A 24,275-nucleotide genomic window follows, 5' to 3' on the forward strand; every position below is an offset into this window, starting at 1 on the left:
GCTATTAGTTCTTGTTGAAGACCACGTTAATAAGGGGCTACCTGAAGTGATTTTGTCAAGAATACTGACTCTTGGGCATTGATTTCTTTATCATAGTTATAGCCTGTGAGACAAGCCTAATTCGGTTGTTGCAATTTTGTACATGAGATATATTTCATAACTTGCCTGCAAATGCTACATATGTGTGAATAATAGTTTAGCTGCCGTTGATTTTTTAACTATGCAAAATATAATTTAATGATCAAAGAGGTAACCTTAATGATGATTTTGGATATATCTTTGGTGAGAAAAGTTTCATATATTTGATTTGGTAAACTTTAAGTTAAGGTGGAGATTTGTTGAGAATGCCCTGAATTTAGAAAGGCAAACAAAAAACTATCTTTCCAAAGTAGAGGGCAAGTGGAGATAGCCCCTTTGGTCATTATAGTTGTTTTGTTTGGGTTGCACAATTAGTTAGCCAAGGGTGCGGAGATAGAGCCTCCATGGGCTAGACTTACCTGATTATTAGAGGACACCGATTCGAGTAAAATCGAATTATTCTATTATATATATCTTTTGTAACCTCAAAAAAAGAACAATTGAGTGTACTAGAAATAAGATATATTAGATTTAAAAGAAAACCTTTTACTCTATGATCTCCATTTTTTATAGTGAAGCTTTTGCATCATCTCTGTTTATGGACTTCAATCAACATACCGAGCTACATAAATATTATGTATTCTTATTATTCTCTCTTTTTCTTTTTATTTTGTTATCCTCTTTGTACGTCGCAATAGGGTATAGAAGTGTAGTGAAACGTATTTTTTGAAAAGTGCTTATGGAGAGTTTGGATTAATACATGCTTTAGCACTAAATCTCTCTCTCTCTCTCTCTCTCTCACACACACACACACACACACACACACACAAATGCATCTTTTGTACATATGGATATGGGTTAAAGTCTTGGACCACCAGAATGATTCAAGCAATTAAGATGAACATAAAAAATATGTCCCCATCACAATCATATGATGGATCCATTTAAGCTAATTGAGAGGAACAAATACATGAAAATAGACTAAACCGAGAATCAAGGGAGAGGGTATTGAAATATAGAAATGAAAATCTGAATATGACTGCGAGAAAAGTTTGCAGTTCTCCGTCAATTAGCAAGGAAAAGGAACAATCTGAAAATAAGATATGAAAAATTAATGCTTGCAATGGAACCCAAAATAGTTCTTCAAAGAAACGTGGCCAATTTTTATAAGATTTGACAACAAATTTCCTTTCAAAGTTGTCACTTTCACTGTTGAAATAATGCTTAACGGCCATGAAAAATAAAGAGTACCAAACCACAAAGCATGAGCTCCAAGTCCAAGTACACATCAGCATAACATCATATCTTTGGTATTTTCCTGACCTCGAGTACCTTACGAGGCGCAAGTGGCAAACTACTTCTAGGCTTTTAGATGGACGCAAAGGTCCAGCTCTGCGTCATGTGCTCCTCACCCTAAACCATATAAAAAGTTTCCACTCGATGCATTCTTGCTTCTACGTATATCTAGCGTAACCGTCCAAAACAAGTAATTGACTTGGAATATTTCGGACCGGAAATGATGATAATACCATAGAATTAACTAGGATTCAAAGTCAGCCAAAAGATAAGACTCCCTATACCCAACCAAATCTAGTCAGAATACTGTTGTTGTCTTATGCTTACATGAAGTAAACTGACATTCATGGAATGCTTTCTCAGCCCGTGGTTTAAAATTTACAAACCCTATGTCGCATTCTGCGTTGCAACTTTTGCACCGCAAGATGCGGTATGACTGTAGATAACTGCCGCATCATCCATCTCGAAGGTAAACGTGCATAAAATGTAGGTGTGCCGTGTATCGCACTCACGGTGTTTCGTTGTAACTTAGGAATGAATGAGATGGATGACATGGTGGCTATCTACAATGGTACCGTACTCTGCGGTGTAAAAGTAGCTTGGTGGCAGTAAGTGCACTTCGATGAACCAGAGAAACTATCATCTTATAGAGATGATTTCATGGTTCGCATTTGACAGTGATGTTTATCTGTGTTCATTGCGTATCCGTCAAGAAAGGAAAATTAAGGGCTGTTTAGGCGAAGGCGATCTATGGGCACAAAACTTCGGTCATTCGCCTCCATCATGCACTGTATGTCATATGTTTGAAGGAATTCCTTCTTTAACATTTTTTTGAGAAAACAATGTACATCCTTAACAACATGCAAGGTGAGTAGGCATGAGACACCATGCTTCATATCATGCGATTGTACTTTGCACCAATTGTAGGAAAGGGTTAATTTATAGATATATGGTAATCTCATGGATGATTGCAATCCATATGATGTATGTAAAAGGAAATTATATGACCATAAGAAAACCCCATGAATAACACTTAGCACATATTTTCACATGCATGCATGGATGTAATTCCTATTGAGTATTGCTTGTTGCTTGAGTGGCTGTTGTTGATCTTCTTTTTTTCTTTTAATCTCTAACCAATCCTCCATTTCTTTATTAACTACATAAATCGCGCTGTTAGAAACTAATTGACATGCTGAGCTTACAAGACCATCAATGCATGGATGCAATAATGTTCAATGCTATGTCGCATATATCATTGACCTTGCGATGTGACATCTAATTGGATCTTGACCTCACCACAGATTGCATTGGCTTCTGGGGCAAGTATAGGACTTCTCCTAATGAGGTCCGATAACGACAAGGATTTTTTTTTTCTTCTTAGCCTTCAGGTCTCTTGGATTTTGGTACAGTTTTGAAGATGGACCCACTTACTGGTTTGCATATTGTGCGACTTTGCATAACTTCCACTCCCATTTTATTCCACTCTCCTTCCTCACTTTTGGTGACCCACAGGAGAAGAATCACAATAATTTTCTTCGATTTCCAGTGAATTATTATTTGTCATTCAGATTAATCAACATTTCTTTTCTTTGTCAATCTCTTTATCTAACTTGGTATGCTCTTAAGCTTTCATAAGATTATATCCGCCTTATCTTATTTCAACTTGCTCCCCATATTTTCTTTATTTATTTATGTATGATTTTTGACAAGATTCTCTTTAAGTTAATTGTTCATATCCATTATTATATAATTCATTTTACTACATTTAGCTTCTAATTAAATGAAGAGTTAGGTCTCTCAACTTTGAGTGGTAGGACCTAATGATTATAAAAGTTAAATCCTCAACTCAAATTAATTATTTCTTTTTTTCTTTTTTTTAGAACCATCCCTGATTCAAATAGTCAAGAAAAAAAAGCCAGATATGCCCAACATACACACACACATATAAATATCCAAATTTTTGTTAAGAAATGTCCTAAAAGTATATAGAACATAGTCATTGTTTCCCTTTTTTCTGGGAGCCTAATTAATTCCAAATATGGTTAACAAAAGTAGATGTTGTTGTCTCCTTCTATGATCCAGCAATCAACTTCATTGTGGAGGATGATGCCCAAAATGGGGTATACATTTCCGTTCCCTGCCAGCCACCTTTGGAGACCCACTCAACCTACAAGCCGACACAAACTAAGTATTGCTTCAATTTCCTCCACTAGATTCGAAAGTCCATGCAGCATCACAATAAATTCTTGTGCGAGACCCAAAGATCCAAGAAGATTTCAGAGTCATCATCTTGCGCCTATTGGATGACTTCAAACGATTAACGGATCGTTTGGCAACCATTAAATGCAACTCCGGCCTTCCGCGCGCTGGCGTTGGAGGTGGGTGGGCGCGGCAGCGGGGGGAGTTCAACCACCGGCCGCAGTCAGCGCGACGTTTGACCCAACGAAAAGGCCACCATTTTCCGTGTTCAATACTATTTTTTTGACCGGTCGCCATGTGGCCCAGCCAGCACACGTTATAAAGGGAAGAACACGAGGAACCAGAGCCTGCTTCCATTGTTCCTCCTGAACTCTATGAACCGTAGCATTAATGGCAAAAATTTTCAACTCCGAACAGCTTTGTCTTGCACGGGGGGGGGTGTTAGAATACCCGTAAAGTAGCTCCGCGGTTCAACTCACACTGGGAAGTCCTTCCTTCCTGGATCCCTTCTATCTATCTCCCATTGAATTGTGCTACGTATTAGTTTGTTGGTCTCAACTTAATAATTGGATATTAAATATATTCTTTTCCAATCCAACTGCTTTTGTCTGTGCGAGAAAGTAGAGAAGTCGAAAGGATTAAAAAGCGAGTTAAAAAGTAGTCATGAAACCATGCTATGTGGACATTAGTAGCTAAGACCAGGCAAACACGGCTCTTGCTGTTGTTACTTAGAAAAAGTAAACAAAAAAAAGAAAAGGACAAAGGATGAAACCTATAATAACGATAAAAAATAGTAAAATAAGTAAAATAATAAGCTGGTGTTCCTTCCCGTTCCTCCCTATCTCAGAACAAACCGCGTTTTTCCACGATCTCAATTCCAAACCCATCTCAATTTGATTTGAAGAGTTCTAATAGGAAGCAGGCTAATATAAAACGCCTCCTTCCTTTGTTCATCGATCCTCTCTTCCTTTTTGTCGAGAAAACCAAACAAATCGCCGATCTCCCTCCATTCCCTTTCTCTTCTTCCCTTCTCCTCTCTTCTCTAGAGTCCTTTTAACCTTGCTATAACTGTTTAGCTATTAGTTTCATGAAGGAGAGGCTGTAGAAATGGCTTCTCCCAATAGTAGAGTTCCCATCTTCTTGGCTCTCCTCTTGTGCTGTCTTCTCCATCCCTGTCCCTCCTCAGCTTCTCTCTTCAGCTGGAGCAGCTCCAATAATTCTCTGCTCCCCGGCATCGAATTGCCGAGCCACCTCAGCTTCAACGCGGTCACCTCATCGGATGGATCCCGCTGCAATCACAACCTCGACCCCGCCAGCCCCTCTGGCGAATACCGCCACGGCGACTCCATCGACGGCGACAATGAAGACGACGACGAGCCTCGGAAGGAGAGGGCCGCGCCGGCCTCATCGACCTTGAAGCTCTACCTCAAGCACCGATCGGCTAAGGACCCCGGTGCCGCCGAGTGGACTCAAAAAGAATCTCTCCTGAACTCCTCCCATAGAGACCTTTCAAGAATCCGCACGCTTTTCAGGAGGATTGTGGAGAAGAAGAACCAGAACACCAGCTCCCGCCTGGGGACGACCGCCGGCAAGACCGGTCACCGCTCGATCACCTCCGAATTGGAAGAAAAAATGGCAGCCTCGGCGCCGCCGGAGCTCGCGGGGCGGCTGATGGCCACCCTGGAATCCGGCGTCGCTCTCGGCTCCGGCGAGTACTTCATGGACGTGTTCGTCGGCACGCCGCCGCGGCACTACTCCTTGATCCTAGACACCGGCAGCGACCTGAACTGGATCCAATGCCTGCCGTGCCGCGACTGCTTCGAGCAGCACGGCCCCGTCTACGACCCCGCCGCCTCCTCCACCTACCGCAACGTGAGCTGCGCCGACCACCGCTGCGGCCTCGTCTCGCACCCGTGGCCCTGCCGCTCCGGCGACCAGGCCTGCCCCTACTACTACTGGTACGGCGACCGTTCTAACACCACCGGCGACCTCGCCCTCGAGACCTTCACCATCAACCTCACCTCCGCCGACGGCGCCGGCGCCGAGTTCCGCCGCGTCGACGGCGTCATGTTCGGGTGCGGCCACTGGAACCGGGGCCTCTTCCACGGCGCCGCGGGCCTCCTCGGCCTCGGCCGCGGGCCCCTCTCCTTCTCCTCCCAGCTCCGCTCCCTCTATGGCCACACCTTCTCCTACTGCCTCGTCGACCGGAACAGCGACCTCACCGTCTCCAGCAAGCTCATCTTCGGCGAGGACCGCAACCTTCTCAGCCACCCCGATCTCAACTACACCTCCTTCGTCGACACTCCGGGTAAAGAGGACAGCCCGGCCGACACCTTCTACTACGTCCAGGTAAAGGAGATTCTCGTCGGTGGGGAGGCGCTGCATATCCCTCCACAGACGTGGGAATTCTCGCCGGAGGGGGCCGGTGGGACCATCGTCGACTCCGGCACGACGCTGAGCTACTTCGCCGACCCGGCCTACCGAGTGATCAAAGAGGCCTTCGTCGGCAAGGTGAAGAAGTATCCGGTGGTGGAGGACTTCCCGATATTGAGTCCTTGCTACAATGTGTCCGGCGTCGAGAAGGTGGAGATGCCGGGGTTCGCGATCCGGTTCGCCGACGGGGCGGTGTGGAACTTCCCGGTGGAGAATTACTTCATCCGGGTGGACCCGGATGAGGTCGTCTGCCTCGCCATCCTCGGCACGCCGCGGTCGTCGCTGTCGATACTGGGCAATTATCTGCAGCAGAACTTCCATATCATGTATGACATGAAGAAGTCCCGGCTGGGATTTGCGCCGATGAGGTGCGCTCAAGTGTAGCAATTCTCTGCTCCATTAGATTGGAGGGAAGGATTTGCGCCGATGAGCTGTGCTCGAGTGTCGCAATTCTCGGCACTATTAGATTGCAGGGAATCAATTGAACAGTCCTCATTTTGATGTGAGTGGGAAAATGATCCATCCATACTGGTTTTCTACAGGTAGATAGATGCAAAGGATAATTAGACTGCAAGAATTTTGGGTTTCTGAGGAGGTAATGGGAGTTTTGTTACCTCTCAAAGAAGAGGTAAAGAAAAAGCTAAACAGTGTGTCATATCCATTTTTTTTCTTCCCTTTCTCCTCACCTTTTTTTTTTTTTTTTTGATTTTGGTGTGCTCTTGTAATGGTAGATTATTATAAGATGCTGAAATACTTGTTGCACAGAAACAATTTCAGTTTGGTTTATGGGAATTGATGCTTGCAATTCCCTTTTGATAAATGTAAGAAAGAAAATTCAAGGCTTTTTTTTTTTCCTCGGCTGGGTCTAAAAATTCCTGATATTTTTTTTTTCAAGCATTTGGAATGGGCTAGTTCTTTAGACTTTCAGCTGTTCGGCTTCTTGTTTTTGTTATACCTAAGATGATCCTTATAGTATTATTGGATGCTCATAACCAATAATCTTCAAAGTCGTTAGTCTTTGGTGCCGTATGAAACCAGCATTTATTGCTCGACTCATGCCATTTGTTGTATCTAGCAAACCTCCTTCAGCGGATTAGACTTTATGCTTCCAGCAGCAGCAGGTATTGTGGAATGTTGAATGATGAAAACAATGACATACCAAGGATGAAATTATTCGACTCATAGATCTCATATGGAGCACAAGGAAATCGTGTATGTCCCTGTTAAGTCTCAGGCAATTCTGGTTTCATGTTTGATGGTTTGAAATTTATATGTAGCCTTGGTCGTTCAGCCTTGCGAACAACTAATATTTTTGATATCTTTTATGTGCCAACTCTTCTTTGCTGCTCGCACGTTTGGTCAATGAATGAGCTGAGGGGTTAACGTGTTCATTTGGATGCTTTCTTCATGCTATCCTACATATTCTTCTTACAATCTACATATCCAAATTGAATACTTCTCCACAATTTTTCATGCTCTCATTTCAAAAGAGTTCAAGAAACCCCTACATTCTGGGATTTTTTTTTTTTTTTTTTAATGGAACACTCTTGGTTTTCCCTTCCCATAATTCAGCTGAGTTTGGTAATTATTTCCTCCTCCCTGTCACACACATACTGGACCATTTAAACTGCGATCCAGTCCTATGATTTCCAATGACCCTTCATCTGCTGTGAATCCAAATGCTACTGACCTATTATTCTTCCTTCTCCTTCCCTCTAATCTGTGATAAGTGCATCTTCCTCTTCCATCCTGTTCTTCTGACTGCTGACCAAGCATCTAAGACCATTTCTCCCGTGTTCTCCGACCAAACCAACATATCTCTTCCTCTTCTTTCAAAAAATAAATAAACTTATACGACTGATTATTGTCAGTAATATAAAGTTCATCAGGATCAATTTGCAGTTTATGATCACACAAGAATCCACCCTGTAAATTTTGAAAAGAAAAAGTATTTGAAATAAAAATGTTGTGGTCAACATTAGAAATGAAGATGGCAAGGACAATATGCCTCATCATAGGTTGCTTTGGATGCAAAAGTTTGTTTTCATACGCGTAACTTGAACTTTTTATTTCTTCCATGCCCCGTTTGTACATTTCCTTCATCAAGAACGGTAATGGCCAGTGACATGCCATGACGATTGATAATACTTAAAATTAAGACAAGGAGTTTGATATATCTGAAGCTACTTGGAATGATCAGGTATACAAGTGTAACGATGCAGACACATACATGATTGCAAATGAAGCTACATTTTCTTTCACATGGTATTTCTGGGGCTTTAACCTGCCAGACCAGCCAGAGGAATGGTTAGGCCTTTACTGGTCGATCTTGCAGTCCACAAACCATATTTGCAGGCACTGCTACGTCAATCATTTTTGGATATGGCAAGTTCAGATCTGGAAAAGGAAAAAGAAAAATCAAACAGTAAAAAAAGAGTACAAATATTTCCCAGATATGGTATAATAATCCATAATCACTATATTAAAGTATTTATTGCTGCAAACACTCACTTTCCATAATACTCTTGAATGTTTCCTGCAAAAAGATTTATACCAAAAGAATGATTACAAGAAACTCGGCCAAAGCAATAAACCATAACTCTATGAAATAGAAGAGCTTTTCAGAAAAAAAAGCAGCTAAAATGGGTCTGGTAGGAGTTTCCTAAAGTGAATTCCTCTTCAGATTTATCAAGCAGTTTATTGTTTGTAAACTACCAATATATGAGTAAAAAAAGAACATCGACTTGAAAATTTACCTCATCTTTTGTCAGACGAGGATTATAGAGCATCTCTTCACCAACAGTACTAACCTGAACATGGAACAAGTTGGTCTAAGCCATTAGAACAAAAGAACATGAAGCTAGAAGGTTATGGTGTTTCTTACAGTGAACCCTTTGTAGTCATGAGCAGGATACACCAAAGTATCCTTTGGCAATGTAAATATCTGAATACAAACAGACAATAAGCCATTACACTAATAATAACTGCTTTTGAATGTAAGAAGCATGATCAGAAAAATGCAGCATCTCAATTACTTGCCTGTGAATGAACTGATTGATAGAGCTGACTCGAACTTCCGCCCTGCAAAAAAAAAAAAAAAATGTTTTATGTGTTCTGCTAATTATCAAAAGAAATATCTTCTACCAGTTCCCTCCTGCTGCATGGAGAGTATAATATACCTAATACTGAAAGTACTGATACTAATTTCTTACGTAGATTGTTTTACACTTCGTAGCAGCATGCCCATCCAATAACACACAATGTTTAAATATGAGATTCTGAAGTACAATACTTGTACAAGCACAAAATCCTACTAGGCGGAATTATCCAACTTATTAATGTCGCTTTTTGGGGTAATAGCCCAAGTATCAAGACATAATAATTTATAGATTAAAGCTGATATTATCATATTCAAGATAATAATCACATGCATTGGTATCTGGTTACCATCGCTCTTGGCATTACGATGAAATTATCATTTGAAACAGAATATGAGGCTTTGGCGGCATAATATCACTATAATTATACAACTTAATAGTCATAATGACAAGTATGATGAACAAACCTTACACATTAGTATGATGACAACTTAATAGTCATAATAATCCTCGTCCCCATGGACCTTGCCATATACAGAAACACAAGCAACCATCCACATAGGGCTGTAAATTAATCTTGGCTGCAAATAACTACACCATTTCAAATGGTTACATTAGTTTATCTTCTATTATTCCGACTCTAGTTTTCCTCAAGTGCACTCATATCTAGAATTCTTCTAGTTTTCACCACACTCCACACATCCATCCACATTTGATTGGTTCAATATCTTTGCATTCATCATGTGCGTTATCACCTTCCTTTATGTGGATGAAATGTGATACTTGAGGTAGTGAAATATAGGATGAGAAAGGAGAAGATTCCAGGAATTACTGACAATCGATGCATGTTTCATGTACTACAATAAGGAATAACTCGTAACACGTCTAATTTTATTTAAGTGCCACAAATTTCTCCATAAGAAGAGAATATCCTCCTGAGAAGCTTTACAAAAACCAAGCCATTTCCCTATTTCCCAAGCCATTAGATTGCATACAATAGAAGGCTCAACCATGAAAATAATCCGAAAGAAACTAAATGATTTTTATGATTGCGCATAACCAAATGATTTCAAACCCAACTCAAAGTAAATATATGACCCCAAACCTGACTGAAATACTGAAAATTTTTTATACCTATAATGTAAGGAGAGTGGATGATGGTAATTAAATTTCCACCAAATGTAGAGGCTTTTCATCACAATTTTGCATTGCTTTGTGCACAAACAGTTATTACTTCTTTTTTGAAATTTGTGCACCTTTCTGGTCACAGACACTTTCAGTGCATGTATCTTGACTTCAAGGTATTGCTGTTTATTGGCACAATCTTCCTTAACAAGATGTCCCATCATATTCTAAACCAATACAAGGAACCAATAGCCACGACTGCAAATTTTTTAATATGGTCGATGAAGAATCAAAAAGTCAACGTCACAACATCTGTATGGGGTAATCTAATGGTAATGCCCTCTCTACTTCTGTCAAATCTACATTTGGGTCTTACTCTGACATGTACTTTATCATCCTCATTTGACAAATGATAAGAGGAATACATGCAATGATGCTCAACTTCAAGTGCTCATTTTCACATTTGTACGTAATGACATAGAAATGCAAAAGACAAGATACAAGAGAGATGATCCAAACAAGACTCTCATTCAAAAAGCCCTAAAACAATAGTCTCTACTATAATTTTGTGAAATCTCAGGGCATTAGGACCTTTGTGCATCCAATAATCATGCTATCCTTTTCTTTTCAGTCAAAATATCTGTAATTTATGCTCCAAGAAATGTAGCATCTTTACATTTTTCCAGACATGAAAAATGGCAAACATGTGCACCTGAAAATCTGTCCTTCCACAGCCACGTATAAGCAGCGTGTCACCAGTGAATGCCATCCTAGGATGAGGTTGATCAAGCCCATCTCCTGTTACATATGTAACACAACCCAAAGTATGACCAGGAGTAGCTCGCACCTGCATACATATGCTTCAGAGACACGATCATTGCAACCCAAGCATGTTAAGTTCATGTACTATCATAGTTTATTATTGTGGGTTGGGGACTGTTACCTAGTTAATGCACAGATTTCTGATGGAAATATCATTTTCATGCCAGAAACACCAGAATATCATTTAACTTACTGATGAATGAAACAAAACGCATCATTAATGAAACACTAATGAAGCCTGAGCATTTATGAATTGCATATGATCAGTGAATAGAGATAGATGCAGTCATTTGTCAAATTATCGGATCATATACATGCATTATCTTGGTCCTTCCCAATTTATTTTATGCTGATTGTAACTTTCATATAGAAGAAAAGAGTGTTCTATTAACATATTTGAAAGTCATCAAAGGATAGAACAAGTTTAAGCCTTGTGATCACTCAGTTAATAAGAATAGATTGAACTAAAGAGGCGCTACCTCCAGAAATAGATTGCCAAGACATATTTTATCCCCAGCTTCTATCAAAAGATCTGCTTTTGAATTGCTAGCTTTGGAAATGACAGACTTCACACCTGGCACCATATCCTACAAATTGAGACAGCATGACATTATGTTATCCAGAGAAAAATAAAAGAAAAAATTAAGAGTCGTCTCACGTATTACGAAGAAAAAATATAATAAGGCTTCCCAACTTGAATTATCTTCATTTCTGCTATAATTCAAGTTACTAAGCAAGCGATTAATTAATAGGACTGATGCGAAAGATGTCACTAACCTTTATCAAGCCAGTTCCTGTGATATGATCAGCATGGACATGAGTATTCATAGCATAAATGAGTTTCAATCCCAGGTCTTTAACAAGGGAAAGATCTCTGTCAACTGTTCTATCCACCGGATCAATCAACTATATAAAAATTCATCTATAAGATGTGCATTCCAGCATCAGTCTTTAATGATGAAAATAATTAAGCACATAGACTAGAAAGCACTATAATAGACTGGTAAACATATAGCATATAAATCACTCTGAATGATCTGTTTCTAGGTGCAGATATTTAAGTTGCAACATTACAGGAAGTTATGAGGAAAATGATGAAGGTTAAACCGGTCCATCTATATGTTGTTCAAAATTTTCAAGTATCTTGAACTTAAAATTTTCAAAATTTAAGCCAACAAAACACATAGATGATCCAAAATAGTAGGACCAGTACAGAAAGGGGTTTAAGTTTTGAGTTCATTCAGTTCTCATATACTTCAGTAATACTCAAGTCGATAGCTCCATTGATAGAAACTTGAAAATAGACCTTCACTTCTTAAATACAATTTAACCAGCCATCGCATATTAAGATAGCAAAAAGAAAGAAGAATAAATCGAGTATATAATTAACCATCATATCTTTCAATATGAATCTAAGCTTCATCTATTTTATGTGCCTATAAACATGCCTATACGTATCTAGATGAGTCTTGATCTTGAGTTCCTCACCAGTTCTCAAGTAATAGGGCCAAAGACAAATCAACATAAGACATGAATATTTGTATTGGAAGCCAATCTCAAATCCCAACCTCAAATCTATCCCTCTCAGCCATATAATCACTTCCATCTGCTAAAATTCATGTGAAAGGTGATGTCCACTCAAAAAGAGGCCATATGATAGAGACTATTGAGTAGATTGCAGCTATATTCGGTTCAGCAAGGCATTTTCATGCTGTACAAGGCAAAAACTATTTATCAATTATTGCTGGATAAATGGCAGCCATCTATATCCACATCTTAGATGGACTAAGAAACTCAAATTTCAGGGAGGACCCTGTAAGTGGAAATGGAACCTCACCAATTCTCGTATTTGTCTGTGGATGATCTAGCATTCTTTGTTCACATGGCACAATTTAATTCCAACTCTTTTCGCTACTAGGAGGTGACATGAGTAGTAGATAAAACACTCCTAATGGTTGTCATGATAGAACTCATCCATTTTTTCAGCTCAGGCATGCACTTGGACATTAGAGAGAGTCAAGTATCTGTCGATTGTTTTGCTAAGTCCATCAACCTATATGTGTCATCTCCATAATGCTCACACAAGGTGCCATTCAGCTTGTCAGGTGAGAGTTGCAAGCATTGTCTCAATTGATAACCATGTTCGTCATTGTAACTTTTTTTGGCAAAAAGTGGAACCCACCACAACATTTCATTGACAAACAAAATGAAGAATGGGCTAAAGACAAGACAGGAGAAAGCATAACAAAATAGGAGAAAACGAATAGAGAAGGGGGATACAGGAAGCCCAAACTTAGACAACCATACAGTACAAAACCCAATCAGAACAAACAAACAACCCCCAGTCAAACATAGGACAAAAGCAACTTAAACAAAGCCCAAAATACACTCCGCAAGCCCAAACAACTACTAGCCCAACCTCAAATGCATTTAATAAAATTTGAAACTCCTAGCACCCATCATCTATTGATGCGACCCATGCGACCGCCCTGTTGAGCAGTTCGGTTTGGTTGAACTAGACTACATGCTGAACTAGGTCGCATGCTACTCCACTTCACGACTTCAAAGCACCGGACACCAAAATGCTATGTCTTCCCTTTGCCTATACCAGCACAGCCACATCTTCATTGTAGCATGGTTCCACCGATGCTCAATGCTCCTCCACAACATCTCCCTTGCAGCCTCCTCCAACTCTTCCACCGCTGCCACTGCTGTCCGCTCCACTGCTCTTTGGCTGAGATCGATATCGCCACTCTTGACCAAATACCTCCCACCTCATCGCCTCGCTCCACCACCACAACATCCACTCTAAGGCATGGCCATGCTTGCTCTTGATGTAATGATGACTTTTTCTTATCTCTCTCAAGCAATTCATCAAATATATGGCTTGCTTAACTCCTCTACCATGCTTTGCATAGCCATTTTCCTCGTCCCTTTTCTTTGCCACACTCCACCATTGTGGTCTCAACTTGTAGTCCCCCAAAATCTAATCCCTACCCTCTCCTAGTATTCAAAAACCATTCTGCTTCCAATTCTAATTCTAGTGTCATGAAGCAAATATGTCAGCATTTTAGTTTCTGTTCCGATCCATTTGGATCCCGATTCCGATCATGAACCAAGCCCCAAAAGTTGATTGTTGAAATGAAAACAGAATTTTGAATGAGACTGCATTTTATATTCTATTAATACATAAATAAAGGTATACTTTCTGCTAGACATAAACGTGGAAAAATACAAAGATTAAGAGTTCAACTAGACCCTACCACAATTCAATTAAGAAAACTAACAATTTTCATCACTTTAAACAATCCCATCAAATTTTTACAGTTCGTTATCCAAATATAAGAGATTGATTCATCTGATCCCAGTTATGCTCTACGAAGCAAAGTGTCATTCAGGTTGGTGATCTAAGGTCAAATGAATTGGTAAATCATCCAAGAGGGGGAAAAAATCAAGATGCGTTCATAGAGTAGTTTCCCTGCTTCATGCACAGCTGAAGCACGGCAACAATAATCTTCCACTACGTTCAAAATTGGAGTCAATAAAAAGAAGCAAAGTGGAGAATATATTTGATTCTTTCTCATCATAGGTAGGAGATATTGATGTCGAAATAATCTAGGAAAAGTTTATCCCTCTTATAAACTGCTTTCTCCCAAATCACTTTACTATAATAGTCAAGTACCATCATCATAAAAACCCCAAACCCTAGGAAATAGAGGACAAACTCCTCTAACATAATGGAGAAAAAGTAGTGCAGGTGCAGAATGGTGCCTCACTTTCATATAAACTGTGAAGGCAATTTAACAGCCGGCAACCTGGTCACTGAGCATGGACCTAGGACATTCAGTGGGATTGATTCTAAGATAACATACAAGCTACCACAAATCACGAAAGCACTTCAGAATATTCAATGCATGCAAAAACTATTTCAATGTGGGGATCCCTAGCCCACCTACAACAACGATTTAAAACAATTAAAAATTTTGACACAAAATCTCTCCGATTTATATGACAGGGTAAACCTGAAACAGGATAAATTTATCAGACCTCCACATCGAAAACATTTTACTCTCAAGAACAAGAGGTAATAGAAATCCAAGAAAAACTCCGAAATCAAATTTAAACACTTAGGCGGAGCGTGTGGCGACTACAGCCAAATAATGTTATAATCTAAGAATCAAAATTATTTCGGGGAAAAAAATAAAAGAACGAAATCAACCGCAATAAATGCGCCAGATAGATTGTGCTTTCTTGAAAGAATATCTGCGGGAACAGTCGGACCATTCTAAATAAGGGAAGGAAAGGTCATGGCGGCGGCCTCACCAGAGCGGGCTTGTCGGGGTGGGCGACGTCGGCGAGCAGGTAGGTGTAGGTGGAGGACTCCTTCTCGAACAGCTGGCGGAAGACGAGCTTCGGTGGCTGCACCCCCATGGGACCCGTCATTACTCCGGATCGGAGGTTCGATGCCGGCGAGGGGGGCTTAGAAGAGGACAGGAACCTCGAAGGAGAGGAGGAGGGGGAGGAGAGGAAGGGCGGGGGAGAGGAAAGGTGGCGGAGGAGGAGGAGGCGATGATTAATACGAGGCAGCAGCATATTTCCGGATGATGGATCTTATTCGTTCTTGTTTTTATCCGGTACGTGGCGTCGAGGGCTCCGTCGCGGCGTCCTCGTAGTTTAACTTTTCCGGCGGAGTCGGGTTTATTTTTTCGCTTTTTTGGTGATAGATTGGAGGTTTCGATCGTCTTGCTGGCGACGACGGATGGTTCGAGGAACAAATCCAAGGAGATGGGCCGTGGTGGTGTCAATGGGCCGAACCCTGTCCAGGCCTAGTTCTAAGGCAAATGTGGGCTTACCTGCACATATTCACAAACTATAGGAACTCCTCTTGGTGGAATAAAATGTACCTTGTGACATGATTTAGAAAAGATTGTTTCTCGTTAATAGACATAGGCTTAGGATATTATTGATGAAATTAAGGGGCATATTCCTTTTTGATTTCCTCTCTCTCTCTAATGAAAGCTTTCGTATGGCCAAGAGTAGTGATAGATGGTGGGTCCTTTTCTAAGACAAGGTTGATTGATTTGTTTGTGAGTCTGGAATTTGACGTGGCAATTTGTCCTCATTCTCCAAATTGTTGATGCTGACTGGGATAGGAAATGGATCCCTGGATCCAACCCTTCAACCCAAGTTGATCATATCAGGTTGTATCCATTTCGAAGGGTTGGAGTCTAAGTCAAATCCATTTTTTAGATGCTAGCACACGTGTTCCCTATATATGGTTTGTCTTGATGCACAACCAACCTCGCTGTGGAATCTATAGGCCGACGGATACGAGCCTGGTGTATGAGTTGATACATTAAATTACAAATTGGACTATAGCCTAGCAAGTACTGCTGAATTTTGATATTTTGGAGGTATGATATCCTAAACGACCGACACAAATAGTTTTTGATCTTTTTGGAAATACGATTGGTGGAGCTTATATCATTATTGTCATCAAAAATAATTCAGATGCAGTCTAAGCCAAGCAATGGTTTGCTCGACAGGCTTACACTCTATGAACTGATGAGAAGCAAACTGCAGCATCTTTAAGGACTCGTTTGGTTTACAGAAAAATGAGAAGAAAAAGCGTGGTCAATGAGAAATTGAATAAATGGCTTGTATTTAGTTGGAGTTTTTAAAGAAGGGAGACAGAAAAATAACTTTTCTATAGGAATAAGATTTCTATATTTTATGAAAAAGAAAAATCTATGTGGGATAGGAAAAGTCCAATTCCCACCGGCCGTAAATCATGGTAATTTTTTTTTCTAAAGTACTCATAAGCTTTTAGATAAAGTGGGATAAAGTCTTTCTCTTTATTGAGCGCATAACAGATATTTTACATAATTTTCCTAAAAAAATAAATGCTCAATCAAACATAAGTTATTTTGAAATGTGCTACTTTTCTATAATTAACCAAGCATACACAAACGCATTATACACTCAGGTATCATCTTTTCAAAAATAATATTCCAGCAAGAAGAAATTCTTTCCATGTACCAAATGGATCCTAAAAGAAAAGTATGCAGAGAAGTACCATTCATGGTTCCAGCTGCGATACAAGAGCCATCTAGCTTGACGGTAATGTTGATCAAAGACTAAGTTTATGTGTTTTGAAGGACTATATTTTGGCATTAGTTTCACCGGATTAATGGATGGCAAACTCCACAAGTAGGCCTGTTAACGAGCCGAGCTGCTCGGGCCCGGCTCGGGCTCGGCCCGGTAAAAGCTCGGCTCGAGCTCGGCTCGTTAGTCAAACGAGCCCGAGCCCGAGCCCAAAATAAAGCCCGTTTAAACTCGAGCTCAAGCCCGAGCCCGAGCCCGAGCAGCTCACGAGCCCAAACGGGCTCGTGACACCACCACCACCACCCCCACCCCCCAACCCAACCCACCCCACCCCACCCACGCTCGTGACTCAAACCATTTTTGACCCTCCCCCCCGATCCCCCCACCCCACCCGGCCACCCCTCTTCTCTGAAAATTGCTCTCAACCCGCCTCCCCCGAGGGTCCCGACGACCTCCTCCACGCCTCCCTCGACGTCGTCGCCGAGGGCTTCCGCACCTCCGAGCTCGGATTTCCCAGGACCCTCTCCGCCGCCCCGCCTCGCTCGGATCGACCTCCTCCACGCCTCCCTCGACGTCGTCGCCGAGGGCTTCCGCGCCCCCAAGCTCAGATCCCCCAGGACCCTCTCCGCCGCCCCGCCTCGCCCGGATCGACCTCCTCCACGCCTCCCTCGACGACCTCCTCCAGATCCCCCAGGCCCAGGACCCTCTCCGCCGCCCCGCCTCCGCCCCCTGGACCGACTGCCTCCCTCGCCCGCCTCGACCTCCTCCGTCCTCTAGGCCCACCCCACCGCCGCCGCCTCCCTCGCCCGCCTCTACCTCCTCCACCGAGGGCTTCCGCGCCTCCGAGCTCGCTGCCATCGCCGCTGCCTGCCCCAACCTCTGCCACCTCCTCGCCCCCGGCGTCTTCAACCCCCATAGCCCCACTACTTCGAGTTCGTCGACGACGCCTCCCTCCTTGCCCTCGCCGCCACTTGCCCCCGTCTCTCCCTCCTCCACCTCGTCCACCCCTCCACCCTCTCTCCCGCTCGCCCAATCCCGATCCCCAGGACTCCCGGGCTTGGGCTCGGGCTTGTAATTGAAACGGGCTTTACGAGCTCAAGCCCGAGCCTTTGATGTGCCAAACGAGCCCGAGCCCGAGCCCAATACAGAGCTCGGTACCGAGCCCGAGCCCGAGCCCGAGCCCAAGATTCTGTGAAACGAGCCGAGCCCAAACCTCCCAGGCTCGGGCTCGTTAACAGGCCTATCCACAAGCTATTGTTGGTGACAATCTTTTCATGCTTCGTTTTATTTCATCTGAGTCTGCAGCCCTCCACAGAGTCGTACAACAAAGGAACTGGAATACCTTTTTGAAAATTATTTTTGTGAAGTTGCTTTTATGCGCTTTGTGCTCGAGTTTTCCTTGAGCTAACAATTTTTCCCCCTCTTAGCAATGCGCACCTGCAATATGACCTTTCAAACAGCACAATTCAGAAATCCTTTTACCACATATCCTTCTTGTACTCTCAATCATATACATATATATGTGTATTAAAAGCTTTGGTATATTCATTTTGTGTGCAGTTTCATGTGTGAGTCAAGATTAAGATCTGATATGGTAATTTACAGAACCTGATCTAAGGAGTCTAGAATCAAAATCCTTTTTTCAGCTAACATTCAAAGAATTGTAGATATAGTATCAGACAACTAAAAATCAGCTATTAATCTATTTGCTTGTTTATCATTGGTATTGGATATACTGAGCAAAGTGCATGGGGACAATTCTCTCTTCCTGATGCATGTGCATGGCGTCCATAGGTATTTCTTTCCAAGCCTAAATTGGCTGCCCTTGCTGCCTTTCTCAACTCAGGTATGATACAAACCCAACATTAGTGATACCTTGCCCTGATGCCATATGGGTGGATTTGATAGCTTTTGGGAGCAAGGAAGATGACATATTAAAGTCTTCAGATATTTTTGTGTGCATTCAGAAGATAGCAAAGTAATGAATATAGTTTTGGACTCGCAGGGAGTCCATGCTGCTTTCAGTTCTCCCATTTATGTAGTATTGTTGCACAATCTTCACTTGGATGTGGAAACAAACAAAACGTATAGGACCAAACTTGAGTGGGGAAATTAATATATCAATTCATGTTTACTGTTGTTTTTTTCTTTTCTGTTCTGTTCCTTTTCCTTTAAAAAAGGAATCACTTTCGCTAGTTGCAGTAGCAAAATTTACCAAACATGCTGATGGGCTCCTACCTCACCTAACCAAGCTTGGCATGACATAAATAATTGGGTGAGCTTTATTCCTTCCCCCCTTCCTCCTTTATGTTTTTTGTTTCTCTTTTTTTCTTTCACATCATTCCCCCATCCCATTGAATGCATGCTCATGACAATAAATGAGAACCTCTGAATTTGGAAGCCATTACCTTTAGTCAAGTCAAGAACTTGTCGAAGTCAGAATTAGGTTGAAGATTAGAAATCTCAGTGGGACAAAACAATTCTGAGATGCTATTGAATATCTCATACTTGGTTTAGATATTATGGTTGAGACTGACCTGAGAAGCAAATATTTCAGAAACTCCAATCTGGATTAACTTGGAGGGAAAAAAAAAAGGCTGGTGCAATTACCAAACACCTCACAGAATATTGCTAAAATTTACGTCAGTTATAACAAACTGCCAGAGGTTTCCCTTCACAACAATAGCTCTACTAATACTTGCTAATATCGCTTAAAAGGTTCGACATAATCATCATTTTGGGATAAAATGCTTTTAATACAACACATATGGTAAAGTTTATATAAGGTTATTTCATATTTTTGGTTTGTTAAAACTTTGAAAGGTCATACAACTAGCCAGGAAATCTAACAGCATGTCAAGTAATTACCGAACTTCTCTTCATGCCTATAAAATGAACCTTTGCATCCCTTAAAAAAGGGATAAATAAATAACATTTAAGTTTTCATCAAATTTGTAAATGTTTCTTTTTTTAATGAATTCTAGTCATGCATCACCGCTTTTCCCGTTGTAATTATAGGAAAAATTATGTATTTGACACAAAGTAAAAGTTGTAATGGCTAATCTCCATACAAGCACTTAATGCAAGGATACCTCCTTAATTTACATTACTAACAATAAACATAAAATAATTAATTGAAGGATTTGCATTAATATAAGGGTTCTATTCCCATGCACTCAAGCAAACTGTCATGGTCCCCTCCCCAGTACACCAAGGATTCAAGATATGGAGCATTAGAAACTCAAATGATAACCGAGCCATATAATATAAAATATCTCGCAAGTAACGTAGATTAGTACATAATATGCTTGCATCTACCATTTCAGAGATATCAAACATCGAGTTTTTTAAGCCATGAACAAGGAGTTTTTTTTAGCACAACCATCAAACATTATGGTAATATATTTAATTAGCATCAAGCACCACACAAATTTCACTTCAACTCAACATTATGGACAATCCCTACTCTTATAAAAATCTATTAACATTCTTCAGAAATAGTAGAGCCAAAAAGCCCTCAGCCTCAGATGATGCACCGAACCACATAAAAAGCCTGTTATCCCTCGAATCACAGCATATAGAATCGTTTGGGAAAACTCAAGGAAACGGCCAAAAATGATGACACCCCTATCCTTAGCAGGGAAACGAAGGGGCACACAAAATCCAGCCCTCACTAATGTCCAGCCTAATAATATAGTCTTGGAAGAGAGAGAGAGAGAGAGAGAGAGAGATGAGGGTTTGAGAAGAAACAAGAAACAATGGACATGGCGACGTGCAGCACACGGCGTTTGATCGAATCTGTGCCGAACCCGCACATGGCGCAGCATGGAACGGAGATTAGATACGAGTCGGGCACGACCGAACCTGAAACCCTGGCCGTTTCGTCGCCATTCTCGGGAGTTTTGTCGATGGACGGGCCTCTTCCTCCGTTGTGTGCGCCCCGGAGATGGAGCAGGATGGGAAAGCCTGGAACGGACTGCCTTGTTTTATTAGGACAGTGCCACCGCTCCCCGTCTTCTCACCCCCTCTCATCCCATTCTTCTCTCTATTTTTAATCGCAGCTCCGCTCAATCACAGGTCTCTTCAGCTGAAAAGAATAAAACAAAAAAATCTGAAAGGAAAATAGATATTAAATGCACACCAAAAGACGAGAAAAGTTGCATCGGCATGGCATGAATGAGGTGGACTGATATCCCATTCCAGCTCTCCTTCTTCCAGACTCATCAAAAGGGTATCGAGATCATCAATTGGTGGTGCTCTACTTGTTTTTCACCTTGAGAGAGAGAGAGAGAGAGAGAGAGATTTAGATCCGAAGCGCCACAAAAAAAAAAAAAGGAGCACAAGCAGTCTATTTTTAGCTATATGAACATAAAAGCAATGTTTTCGAAACACCAATATACTGATTGAGGTGCGACAGGCCATGTTAGTTTAACATCTTTTAAAACTTTTTCTTCGTCAAGTAACCAAGAAACAACCTTCAAAATTTTAGCACAACGTAGAGGTCCGCATACCTCCATCATGAGTAGTGCAACGAATTAGTAATAGCCGATCTTCAAACTTAAGGAGGGGAAAACGAGAGAGAAAGCAAACTCTATCTGCATGAGTGCAAGTATTTCATGCTTCCTTACCATTCCAAAAGACAAATAGCTGTGGGTATGAATATATAAGATCTGAAAACCGTCCAACTCTTTCTCCCATATCTTTCTGTGTGTGCGAGGCTGTGTCTCCGTTGCCCCTTGTATACATATGCATGCTGGGGCGCACACGCGCGCGCGCGCGCACACACACACAGAGGAAGGTGGCGAGACGTCACATGGCAAGATCTTGCGCAAGACCACGCAGCCAGGCCATAACCAGCGCATCGACGACCTGACCTATCGCTCCTCCTTGCTTGCTCGCAGATCACGTACTTCCTCTTTCGGCTTTTCTTCTCCGATGCTGACGACGGATTGATGGATAGGTGAGGACGTCGATGCAGTGTCATATGGAAGTGCTGCGCGGTCTTGAGCAAAACCATCATACCACAGCCATCTCTCTCTCTCTCTCACCCACGCAGGCAACCACTCCTTTCCTCTCTCTCTCTCAAACACGTACAAACATTGATTCGAGCAAAAAACACACACATTAGACATGGAGCCAATCATGAAATAATTAGCCAGCCTGCACAAGAATTACATAAGGAACCAAGAACATAGGACACAGCACGGAGAAGCTAAGGAAAGAAGAGAGGACATATATATCCTCGTGAGTTGAAGGATGGAGAGGAGGGAACTGGGGTATAACTAAGGAGGGGTTTATACTTGGAGGTGGAAGGATGGCTGCAAAAGCTTGTATTTATAGAGCACAGAGGAGGGAATAGAGAAGAGGAAAGGAGGTCGCCAACTAGCTAGGGCCCGCTGTTCCGTTGTATAAAGCCATGACCGCTCCTTTTCCGTTGTAAACATTTAGTCTTCTATACTTTTTTTTTTGCTAAGGTTTAGTCTCCTGTACTTCAATTTATACCTAAGAAACATTTTCGGGCGATTCGGTCTATTTGAGGTGTGCAGTGAATCTAGCAAATATATTGTTGAATGAGTTGCGAGAGTGCGCATGCGATTGTTCAATCCCCTTTCATATTATTAGACTCCCTTTCATGTCTTCTCTTCTTTCTTTTTTTTTTTTTTTTTTTTGAAGCGGATGTATCATATATGTCGGGTACGGATATACCAAAAAAAATCAAAGAATAACAAGTTCTGGAGTGCACTAGGATAAATTCCTCTCCCCTAGCTAAAAGATCTCTGCAAAATGGTTAACCAAATACGAGGCTACCCAATTTGCTTCCTCATTGGCCTCTCGATAGATATACTTTGCCTGCAAGGCCATCCCACCACTGATCATAGCCCGGATATTTTTGAGCAATAGGTGGTACGTACTCGCCCCCCACCCCCCAACTCCCTTCTAGATCCAACCAATAACTGTAGTTAATTGAATCGCTCTCAAGCACAATAGCACTGTCTCGCAGTTTGCGCTAAGCATAGTACACGTCAGTCCAGGCTGCTCGTAGCTCCGTCTACGATACTGAGGTGTATTATTGCTATAAACCATGACAAGTTCACGGCAAGTTTGTGTTTTAGTAGGCAACAAATGTTTCACGTGGTGGTTCAATTCTTGTAATATATTTTGTGCCTAACGCTACCAATTCATTGATACACTATATAATAGTAATTTTTTTAGAAAAGAAAAGAAATTATTTAGGGATTGAATCTAGAATCTCTCCTATCAATTGCCAGCCAGTCATGACTCTTGATTGTTCATCTCTTGGGATTTATTTGTCATGTTATTCCCACCTGTTACCATGAATCTATACACGTCATAATTTAATGTAAACAATTTCGCATGCCTGGCCTCATTCTTGCTCTAAAAACGGGCACCGCGCATGCCAAGTACTGCTGCGGTTATCGCAGGAAAACCCCCTGATACTATTCAGCACCGGCTTGTGAATTTTGCCTATTTCCAGACACCTTTCTAAAAACAGCAGTCGCATGTCCTTCAGTATGAGAATTCATGCAGGCATATATTTAGTTTCTCATTGATTATATCTTGGATACTTGTATAAAGCTGGAAAATCCAAATCCAGATAAAATCTTCAGGGTCGCTACGATTCCTAGCATGCATTAAGAGATGCCGGGCGTCTAGGAGATCATGAAGCTTTTCTTCGTCCAATAAGCTTTTCAAAGTTGGAGAACCAGGGGGATGTGACGGACCGAGGGGCATCCTATAAATGGCTTGTCATGGGGCACTGTTAAGGCAGGGGAGTAGTATTCCCTGAAAAGATTGGAGGAGTTTAAAGGCAGGAGGAGGGTGGGTGGCAGGATCGTGTCATTTTTAAGATTCATTTTAAGGGGTGAGCATGCTGAAAGGAAAGAGCTAGTTTGCAGAGCCACGAGAAGAAAGATGGGCTTTTACGATAAGCCGAAATGGCGGGTTGATGCGAAAGGAAACTCCTACTTTTGTGATGGGGAGCACTTGGATATATTATTGCTTCGAATTTTAATCTTCTCTGGGAGGTGTTAAAAAGGGCTTATTTAGTTGATTCGTGGAATCTCATGGGTAAACCTGAAGGCCGCGTTTGGTTGG

At 41.6% G+C, this 24,275-nt stretch overlaps 2 protein-coding genes and 1 long non-coding RNA gene across 3 annotated transcripts; 1 reads left to right on the forward strand and 2 right to left on the reverse strand.

Moving 5' to 3' along the window:
* Positions 1 to 4,427: 4,427 nt before the first annotated feature.
* LOC103698460 (aspartyl protease family protein 2-like) lies at positions 4,428 to 6,881 on the forward strand. Its single transcript, XM_008780515.6, has one exon. It carries the CDS (start codon positions 4,684 to 4,686, stop codon positions 6,391 to 6,393), a length of 1,710 nt encoding a protein of 569 aa, XP_008778737.3. The 5' UTR covers positions 4,428 to 4,683; the 3' UTR covers positions 6,394 to 6,881.
* Positions 6,882 to 7,987: 1,106 nt separating this feature from the next.
* LOC103698257 (persulfide dioxygenase ETHE1 homolog, mitochondrial-like) lies at positions 7,988 to 15,799 on the reverse strand. Its single transcript, XM_008780281.6, has 9 exons — positions 15,378 to 15,799; positions 11,832 to 11,960; positions 11,534 to 11,641; positions 10,945 to 11,079; positions 9,049 to 9,090; positions 8,894 to 8,953; positions 8,766 to 8,819; positions 8,521 to 8,545; positions 7,988 to 8,406 (listed from the first exon to the last, which is right to left on the reverse strand). The coding sequence occupies exons 1-9, from the start codon at positions 15,645 to 15,647 to the stop codon at positions 8,318 to 8,320; spliced, it is 912 nt and encodes a 303-aa protein (XP_008778503.3). The 5' UTR covers positions 15,648 to 15,799; the 3' UTR covers positions 7,988 to 8,317.
* A 4,797-nt stretch (positions 15,800 to 20,596) lies between these two features.
* On the reverse strand, positions 20,597 to 22,467 carry LOC103698201 (uncharacterized). The gene is made up of 2 exons (XR_602695.5): positions 21,788 to 22,467; positions 20,597 to 21,432 (listed from the first exon to the last, which is right to left on the reverse strand). It is a non-coding gene; the product is annotated as an uncharacterized LOC103698201 (long non-coding RNA).
* Positions 22,468 to 24,275: the final 1,808 nt, after the last annotated feature.

Source organism: Phoenix dactylifera, chromosome 12 (assembly GCF_051530095.1).
Source record: "Phoenix dactylifera cultivar Ajwa chromosome 12, Ajwa_hap1_PhDact_Kaust_v1.1, whole genome shotgun sequence".
In the NCBI taxonomy this organism is placed as follows: Eukaryota; Viridiplantae; Streptophyta; class Magnoliopsida; order Arecales; family Arecaceae; genus Phoenix; species Phoenix dactylifera.

What these genes read in the sequence shown, in the direction of transcription:
- LOC103698460 (XM_008780515.6), top strand. Translation starts at nt 4,684, where the DNA reads ATGGCTTCTCCCAATAGTAGAGTTCCCATCTTCTTGGCTCTCCTCTTG.
- LOC103698257 (XM_008780281.6), bottom strand. Translation starts at nt 15,647, where the DNA reads ATGCTGCTGCCTCGTATTAATCATCGCCTCCTCCTCCTCCGCCACCTT. An exon ending in ACCCCGACAAGCCCGCTCTG is followed by an intron (nt 11,961 to 15,377) that starts GTGAGGCCGCCG and finishes ATTTTTATATAG; the next exon opens with TTGATTGATCCGGTGGATAG. An exon ending in ATCAATCAGTTCATTCACAG is followed by an intron (nt 8,954 to 9,048) that starts GCAAGTAATTGA and finishes GTTTGTATTCAG; the next exon opens with ATATTTACATTGCCAAAGGA.